Source organism: Gadus morhua, chromosome 15 (genome assembly GCF_902167405.1).
Source record: "Gadus morhua chromosome 15, gadMor3.0, whole genome shotgun sequence".
NCBI classification, from domain to species: domain Eukaryota; kingdom Metazoa; phylum Chordata; class Actinopteri; order Gadiformes; family Gadidae; genus Gadus; species Gadus morhua.
In genome coordinates, this window is record NC_044062.1 from 15,632,281 (window position 1) to 15,641,321 (window position 9,041).

The following is a 9,041-nucleotide window of genomic DNA, read 5'->3' on the forward strand; positions in this document are numbered from 1 at the left end:
ACTCCACCCTTCTGTTGCTCATCATCTTCTGTCCCCCTCTCCCCTGTCGTATCTTTATTTACTCCTCCCGACCCACGTCTTGCTCCTAGCTCGTGCGCGCCGCGTCTGACTGTGCGTGGAGCGACGCAGCGGCGGAGCTGCAGGTGTGGAGCCAGCTGGCGTCGCTCTGTCACCATGGCGACGACCACAACCTGGTGCTCCACTGCACCCAGGCTGCGCTGCTGCTGGAGGGCGCTGCGTCTAGAGGCGTCAGTGGTTCCCTGTGAGTGTGTGTCTGTGTGTATGCGTGCTTGTGTATATCCGTGTCGGTGTATGTGCGCTCTCCAAGTTTGTCATCGTTGGCGGAGCCGAAATTATTTATGTCGTATCTTGACTTTTTTAAGCTATGTAAGAAACTGCTGACATCTAGTGGCAACCCTTAAGTATTACAGTTCATTCAAAGCTACTTAGGCTTAGCTTCAGTAGTTCCTTTCCTACCCCTCATGTGATTTCCCTTTGACATTTTTGTGTATCAATTGAGCTGGGCAACAATTAAAAGTTTTAATAGTGAATAATAGCATTGTATTGGTGGGTTAACTTGCGATTAATCAAACTTTAAACATATATTTTAAATCCACTCCAATTTAAGTTAAATGAGATTATCAAATGGAACTGGAAAATGCATTTCCTGCAGAGTGCGGTGAGTGCTGCAGTAGGCCTACAAATTGAGGTTGAAAATATTTTTGATTAAAGCCACAAAGATTAAGGCATAAACAGGGGCGCCGCATCCCATTAGGCATACCAGGCAACTGCCTGGGCCCCCGCAATTGTTTGGGGGCCCCCGGGCCACGGGGGGGGCCCCCTAAAGCAAAAAAATAAATAAATAAATAAAACGAACATTTACATTTGTTTCCGAACAAATGTAAATGTTCGGAAACAAACAAATAAAGTGATAGCTGAATGAAAAGCGCAGAGCATTGCTAAAAATGCAGAAATGTAAAATTAATTGAACTGAAGAATCAAATGTGTTGCACTGCTGGTGTGTGTGTGTGTGTGTGTGTGTGTGTGTGTGTGTGTGTGTGTGTGTGTGTGTGTGTGTGTGTGTGTGTGTGTGTGTGTGTGTGTGTGTGTGTGTGTGTGTGTGTGTGTGTGTGTTTACGAGAATAGCGAGCCGGTGCGTGATTAAAAGTAGTACAATAAAGCGCGAAAAACAGCCCAATCTGGCAACACTGCCTGAACGTCCTCCAAAAGTAGCCCAATCTGGCGGGAAAAAAACTGCCCAATCTGGCACAATGCTGAACGTCGTCACGCTTCAGCGTCAACGTAAATCATGAGACCAACTGAAAACGAAGCCGGTATGAAACTAAAACTTTGATTCTGAATACAGTTTAAATTATATCGAAATTATGTTCGTTAAATGGTTTGAACGAAGGTAAACGGTTGAAAAATGATTGAGTTGCGATGTCTTAAGAAGAAAGAGTGTCAGAATGGGCAGACGTCTTGAATAAAAACAGCTGAAAACGAAGCCGATATTAAACTATTCTGAAGAAAGTTTAAATTATATCGAAATTCCGTTTAGATATTATTGAAAATACAAGTGAGTAGATTTGTTAAATGGTTTGAACGAAGATAAACGGTAGAAAATTGATTTAGTTACGTCCAGTGGCGGTTGGTCAATAGAGGGCGCTAGGGCGCCGCCCCTCCGTGAAATGTTCACTTGAATATATCTGCCAACTTTTATCAATACGAAATAAAACAAAAAAATACATTTTTTTTAATAGCTTTTATCCTCGTTTAATTGTGTGATATACTTGTCACCATAGACATCTTATAGCATAGACGGAGCATTGGCTGCTGGGACGCGAGAAATACGGCCGCCATCTTGGAGTGGTCAACCGGGAGCAGCAACAGCAGCAGAAACAGGATGCCGGGCTGTTGTTCAGCGTATTCCTGCTCAAATCGGCGGACCATCCACAATAGGAATCGGGGGGATTACTTTTCACAAGTAAGATTTAACATTGCCGTACTATTGGTATAATTGGTATTGAATAATAAAACACGCCAAACCATGTGGCCTTTATCATAGCTACACGTATGACAAAAAACCGCATGAAAATCAGTGGTATTCAGTGAGGTATGATTAATTGCTCCAGCCAAACGGATTACACTGAGTGGAGCGTCCATGAGTGGATGACCACTCCAAGATGGCAGCCCCGCGTCTCGTCAGCGCCAGTAGGCGGTATCATTCGATGCTCCGTCTATCATATATGATGTCTATGCTTGTCACTGCCAGGAACCATTTAAATGCGTCTGAACGTCAATGATTTGGTCTAGGCTAGTTATTGGTCATTCGATAAAAAGCCCTCCTACAAGTCATGGGCGCCGGCCACGTTGAAGTCAATAGCTGTGTTCGAAATCCTTCCCTATCAAGGATATAGTGCACTATATAGGGTGCTCGCCATTTTGTAGTGGTGTTCGAATTCTCAGTGGTAAAATTTCATTCACTATATAGTGGACTTAAAATACCCAAAATTTGAGTGAACATACGATGTTCCCGACATGTTCTCTCTCTCCCTCTCTCTCTCAATGTCAGAATAACAACAATGAGTAAAATAGCAATGGCTGGTGGAATGGCCATAAAGTAGGTCTGTATATGCAGTGTAAGCTTGTCCAGGCCCTGCAAGTCAGGATGTAGGCTATGAATCTGAATGAATAGTAGCTAAGTAGGTAGTGGCCATCCCCAAAATGCACCAGAATACAGGAAATCAAATCTATTAAATTCCATTTTTTTTATGGGGGGGGACCCCAGACCCCCGACCCCCGACCCCCTGTCTATTACTGTGCCCCACCAACATTTTTGATCACCAGCCGCCGCTGGTTACGTCTTAAACAGTTGAAGTACCAGAGGCCTCCCATTGACTCCCATGTTAAATGAAGATAGTATTTTAAAAGTAGAATCTCTTAAAAAGTATGAAATATTTAAAAAATCTGAAACGAAGCTCGCGATTCCAAGCTATTCCAAGCTAACAGATCACAGAAATCAAATTTTCTATAACCTAATAATAATCAATATATTTGTAATGTAACCTTTTTCTCTTTGCAATCCTTCTTAAAACCACACTATTGATATTGAGTTTGAAAGATTTAATTCAGGTGTTGCACTGCAGTGTTGTTATACTACACTATATACATCATTTATAAATACGTTATTTTACCTTAACCTTAAGGAAGTAAGATACATTATAATTTTGCAAAGTATGGTCGTATATTCCATCGTAATCTGTGTTCTGAGGGTACGTATGGTCCTTGAAGAGTGTGTGCAATGCTTAGCCATAGGATCTTCTGCAGCCTCCTCTCCTTCAGGTTGCCATTACACCATACTATTGTTATTGTGCTATTCCTTTTCTTCCTTTCTTCTTTGCCTTAAAGCAGGGTGAGGCAAAGGGCAGGGTTGCTGCGACAACCACGACCAAATCGGAAAAACTGACAAGTGAGTTCTGCAACAGGAACAGATATTAATAATCCCCTCCCTCTCTCGCTCTCTCTCTCTCTCTCCCTCTCTCTCTTCTGTGAACCTTTCAATGAAAATGTTTAAAGAGTAATTTCAACGGATGTGGAAAGCGATCCCTGTGTCCAAGCTAAGCTGTGTATAGGAAATTAACGTACATGTAACAGGACTTAGACTTCTTCCTTGGATGAGACCCCTTTAGAGCAGCACCAAGGAGTGCATTGCTGTCCCATTTTCATGGCGTTAATCTCACATCCTCTGCTCTACACAGTCTTTATGTATGTCAAATCATCATCATAAACTCTATGCACTCAGGCTTTATGGTTTTTACTCATCTTGTTTTGCATGTGTGTGTTAATGCTGCGTTTTAATATCCATCCGTCTCGGAGGTCCGAGGACGTTGCCTAGCGACACTCACAAACACGCCCCTTTTCCTCGGACGGCGAACTCGCCATCTCGGTTGAACTCAGTGGTGACCGAGCAAAATTCCCAGACAGAATTTAAGATGGCTGCGCCCATTGTGACTTGAAGTATGAACTGTTTTCATTGTGCTTTGACCACTTTGGTGGTTTAAATGGCAATTTCAATCACTCGTATTACTGCAATACCTTACTGCGTCCGTATCTCTGCCTATGGCCTATAGCCTACTTATTTTGGAGTGCCTGGTCCTCTGCCAATGCTACCGCGACAACAGCTTTCCGGGTGGCGTCCATGTTTTCCTCTGACGACCGAGCGAAATAATAAAACGCTTGAAGTGTGGGAGTGGCGTCAGATCCGAGATCCGAGTCGGTTCGCAGAGAATACTCGAACGCAGCATCAGTATGGAAGTGTGTTCTATGTGTTTGTGCGGGCATGTACCAGATGCTGTTTCGTATCCACGGCGATCAAGGCGATGGGAGAGAGCTCTGCAGGTGCCCGATAAGGGTGTCAGAGAACTGCCTCGGACCCAACACAGACTGTGAGTGTTAAGCCTGGACGCATGGACGAGAAGGAGGGTCTGTTAGAGGGAGAGAGGAGGTGGGGGAGGAGGAGGATGGGTTGTGGTCATAGCAATGGGTAATGAAGGAAGGGAGGGGGAGGAAAGAATTAAGAGGGATGGAGGAGAGAAGGGAATGAGAAAGCAGAAATAGGAAAGAAAGAAATGATAGAGGAAGTAAGGAAAGAATGATAATCGACAGCGCCAGTTACCTTCCAGCCTGCTGATAGTAAACCACTCTTTTTAAAGTGCTGCTCCATGACTCAGTTTGTAGCTACAAAGAAGTCATTATCCCTATTCGCACTGCAGGGGATTGTTCTCCACATCCTCAATGTTTCACTCACTCTCTATATATACGTGTCTGAGAAAGTGTGCTTAAACTGCCCCATAGGCTCCTCCTGTTGCAGCAGCGCACGCTGGTCCGTGCACGGCTGGGCCAGAGTGCTGGGACGGACATGCAGAGGTTCAAGGAGGAGGGGGAGCATGTCTGTTCCTCTGTGTGGCACCAGGTGGCGCTGTGTTCCCCTGACACCCAGCAGCAGCTGGCCGGCTTCCAGAGCTCTGTGGCCTCTCTCTCAGTAATACCACTCAAATCTCACATCTTCAGCTGCTTATCCTGGTTCAGGTCGTGGGGGCAGCAGCTCTAGAAGTAATACCACTGTTTATTGTTACTCTTTAGTCATTTAGGTTTAGGAGAGGCTCCCTGATCCATGGCCACTCTCTCAGTAATACCACTATTTATTATTACGCTTTAATTAATTGGGTTTAGGAGATGCTCGTCCAGGGTTGTGCAACGTCATTGCTTCAACCCATGCTCTATTCTTTAAATAGGTCATATGTCAAATATGAACACGATTAGGCTACTTCTTGGCGTTGTTTTTTACAACAATTATAGCAACTGTAGCACCATCTTTTGGATAAACCAGTTTATAACGGCTATATTTTCCACTGGCTAATTTTTTTTTATTATTATAGTGCAAACAGAATAATGCATGTGTGCGTGTGTGCACGCATGTGCCTGTGCCTGGCGAACACAACATTTCAATTGCCTTTACTTCATATTTGTTTTCACCTACAGGCTGGGATCTGTAAGCTTGTAATTGGCAAACACAAACTTTAGTTTGTGTTTGGTATAATTAATGAGTTTCTGGGGTTACGCCTTGCAAAACAAGGCGTCACCCTGCCCCTTTCAGATTTTGGTTTCCGGCCAGGAGTTGTGCTATAACACAGTAGGACTACCGGATCCCGGATCACGCTGCATGTGACTCCTGTGTGTACAGGAGCAGGGTGCAGAGGGCCGGTGGCAGAAAGCAGACCTCCTAATGCAGTTTGCAGAGTGGCTGTACGGTCAGAACCAGCCTCTCCAGACAACCCAGCACCACCTCCACTGGGCCGTAGACCTGCTGCTGCAGCTAGACCCTGAACTGGCCCAGGAGACAGGTACCCCTCGCACTAATCTGTATCACACTGTCCCCTCGTGTTCAACGGTGAAGGGAAAATATTCACCCTGTGTCCCTCACACTCTTTTCAACAGCTTTGTTCGGAAAGAATGTTGGCAAGGACCAAACACTTGTTTTACATATTTTAATGAAGTGTTGTTTTTTTTGTTGATCATGTTTTAATCCTGGCAACATTACCCCATTTGCTCTTGTGTCGGAACATGCAATCCTTTAGTTAGCTCCAGGCTAGCGAGCAGCGCTGCCTTTGATCATAATTGCTCTGTGTTGTACAGTGGGAGGGGAAGCGTTTTAGACCACCCCACACCATCAATGAACCCCATTGTCTCTCACGGTAACCCCGCTGTGCTAAACGGAACGCGCCTCGTTGCTCAGAGAAACTTGTACCCCACCACGGCCATGACACCAAAACAAGGGGTCCTAAGTAGGGTTGGGAAAAATAATCGATTCTTCGACGCATCGCGATTCTCGCTAGAACGATTCTGTCTCGATGCAGATAAATAATAATCGGTTCTGTTCGCCAGAGAGGGATAATTTTTAAAATTATTGAATTCATCTTCCGTGTGTATTGGCCAATCTGATTTGTCTTGACACGATTGCGATTCAGCCTACGCATAGCATGCGCACACATGCTTTGTTGTCGATTTCTGAAAATACTGTGCGCTGTACTGTACTCATGTTTCTGGGGGATGAACCACCTCAGTTAACACACCGGTGCCAGGTCAAAGAAGCATCTGGCTCCTCCTGAGCTGTACTAGGAGGGGTTGGTCAGGCTGGTCCTGAACCAGCATCCCTCCTCCTCTCCTTTGAGAGTGAGCCTACAGACACTCTGATATCCCAGGCGGTATAGAGCAGGCAACTGAATAGGGGTGCTGGTTTGATTCCTGGGCTTCTTCTCGCGTACATGTAATGATTGTGATCTTAGCAGAAATGGGTGAAGTAATGAATCCAATGAATCAAAGCATGTTACCAAAAAAATCCAAATGCCGTATCAGCCATCCAATTAATGGATGGCTGCATTATTGCCACAGTTAACATTTCAGTTTTGGAAATTAATGCTTCCATTTAAAAAAAACGAGCAGTTCTGCTTTGTAAGCGATAGCTACATAAATAAACACCTCCATATATATCCTCCTCAATATATTCATTGTAACATTGTGCAACGACATCAGACTAAATCAGCGCGGCCAGCTGTATCCTACAGCACACAGCAAAAACCAACCTCACGTTTACATCATGTACGTATGTGTTTTGCTCCTCTAGAGGACCTATCCAAGGACAGTGGCCCCGCTGACCCCTTGGGGCCGGATCCCCCCTTACAGGCGGAGGTCAGTGAGGCGTCTGGACGGGTGGATCAGAGCGCACACCCTGCTGGGCTTCATGGAGCCCAGGACCTCCCCGGGCCACCAGGAGAACCTGCTCCGGGCCTACGTCTTCGTCCTGCGCACCTGGAACGTAAGGACGCGAGCTCATGACTCTTCAACTCTCCACCAGCTGTCGACTTTCTATTCATCTCGTTATTTAGATTTTAAGGATTTTTTTGTTTTTATTTGCACTACAATTGCATCAATGTTAGCCACTAAATCCATGATTGATGTGGGCGTGTGGTCATGTGTCACCACAGGTGTCCATGGCAACAGTGCGTGAGGTCCTTAACGAGATGGCGAAGGCTCCGCCGGTGGAGCCCCCCAGCTCTGCTGCCTCCAGGAAGGAGGAGAGTGTGGTGCGAGACAAGGGCAAGGGGAAGAAGACCAAAGAGGCACAGCAGACCCCCGTACGTTTCCAACCGCCTCTGACCACGCCTGCTCTGTATACGACACAACACAAAACACACAACACACAACACACAACTCACAACACACAACACACACGTCCCTCTGCACACAAACCATGCGTGTGGTTCCTTCAAATTCATAGAAGTTAAGCAGTACCCTCATTTTGTATTTTGTTAGTGAGACGTTTCATCCCAACTATTGGTCTTAATGGAGGCTGATGCCTTTGTTTATGGACAATGAGGCATTTCGAAAGATAGACGTAATTCGCTATGAGCAATTCTCACTACATTTTTGCAATAGCCTCAACATTAGCAAAATTGGCCCAACTACATTTTATATTTCTTCATTTGTATAGATTTTACAATATAAATCATTATATTTAAATTAGTGCTGTCAGTTAAACGCGTTATTAACGGTGTTAACGCAAACCAATTTTAACGGCGTTCATTTTTTTTATCGCGCAATTAACGCAAATTATTATTTAAAAAAAAAAAATCTTTGGCTCAAAACAAAGAAGCAGTAGCCTGACTGCTGTGTATGTAGGCAGTATGTTTGTATGTTCATCGTTTAATTGCACTAAAGGCTTTTTTTTTGGTATCGTCCTGTTTTGATCAGTATATGCCAATGTTGTTAAAAAAACATTTGCACAAGGCAAGCCTATGCACTTCTCCATGTTGATAAGAGCATTAAAATGAGAACAATTAATGGGACTAAGAAATCAAGGGATATTTAGCATAGAAAAAAGATTTGCGATTAATCGTGAGTTAACTATGACATTAATGCGATTAATCACGATTAAATATTTTAATAGCTTGACAGCACTCATTTAAATTATTCAGTGTTGTTTCAAAATGTTCAGTTAACCTTGTGTCTGTGCTTATTAGCACAGACATATTGATATTAGGTCCTAATATCAACTCAGTTCAGTCAGTCAGAAAAATGACAGGACCTGTAAGCTAACCTTGAATGACTTGCGAAGGCAGGGGCGGGGAGGAGGACGAAATCTTATTATGAATCAATTGGATTGGTCTTTATTGATGTCACGAGCACCTCGGCATGATGGGAAACTTTATGTGATGTAATTAGTTAATACTTTTTTTTAAAAGCCTTGGAAGTCGAGGAAGCAGGGCGAGGAAATAGGCCAATTTGAGCGCTGCACACCGCCAATTCAAGATTCATTCTGTAATTAACTCAAAAGCAGTCCCTAGGCCACTACCATAATAATGATTATTACAGTTTATTCAAAAGCTGTATCCAGAGTGTCTTGCTCTCCTCTCAAGTGTGTGCGTGCGTGCGTGCGTGCGTGCGTGCGTGCGTGCGTGCGTGCGTGCGGTATGTATTCTTTA

At 44.3% G+C, this 9,041-nt stretch overlaps 1 protein-coding gene across 1 annotated transcript; it reads left to right on the plus strand.

Moving 5' to 3' along the window:
• Positions 1 to 3,414: 3,414 nt before the first annotated feature.
• Positions 3,415 to 7,885, plus strand: LOC115560433 (cilia- and flagella-associated protein 46). The gene is made up of 6 exons (XM_030379854.1): positions 3,415 to 3,469; positions 4,349 to 4,445; positions 4,855 to 5,041; positions 5,744 to 5,903; positions 7,184 to 7,375; positions 7,545 to 7,885. Exons 3-6 carry the CDS (start codon positions 4,919 to 4,921, stop codon positions 7,565 to 7,567), a joined length of 498 nt encoding a protein of 165 aa, XP_030235714.1. The 5' UTR covers positions 3,415 to 3,469; positions 4,349 to 4,445; positions 4,855 to 4,918; the 3' UTR covers positions 7,568 to 7,885.
• The last annotated feature ends 1,156 nt before the right edge of the window (positions 7,886 to 9,041 follow it).

Bases quoted from the DNA above. Each gene is read 5' to 3' on its own strand.
- LOC115560433 (XM_030379854.1), top strand. From the start codon at position 4,919: ATGCAGAGGTTCAAGGAGGAGGGGGAGCATGTCTGTTCCTCTGTGTGG. The intron at 5,042-5,743 runs GTAATACCACTC...CTGTGTGTACAG, and splicing joins GCTCTGTGGCCTCTCTCTCA to GAGCAGGGTGCAGAGGGCCG. The intron at 7,376-7,544 runs GTAAGGACGCGA...GTGTCACCACAG, and splicing joins TCGTCCTGCGCACCTGGAAC to GTGTCCATGGCAACAGTGCG.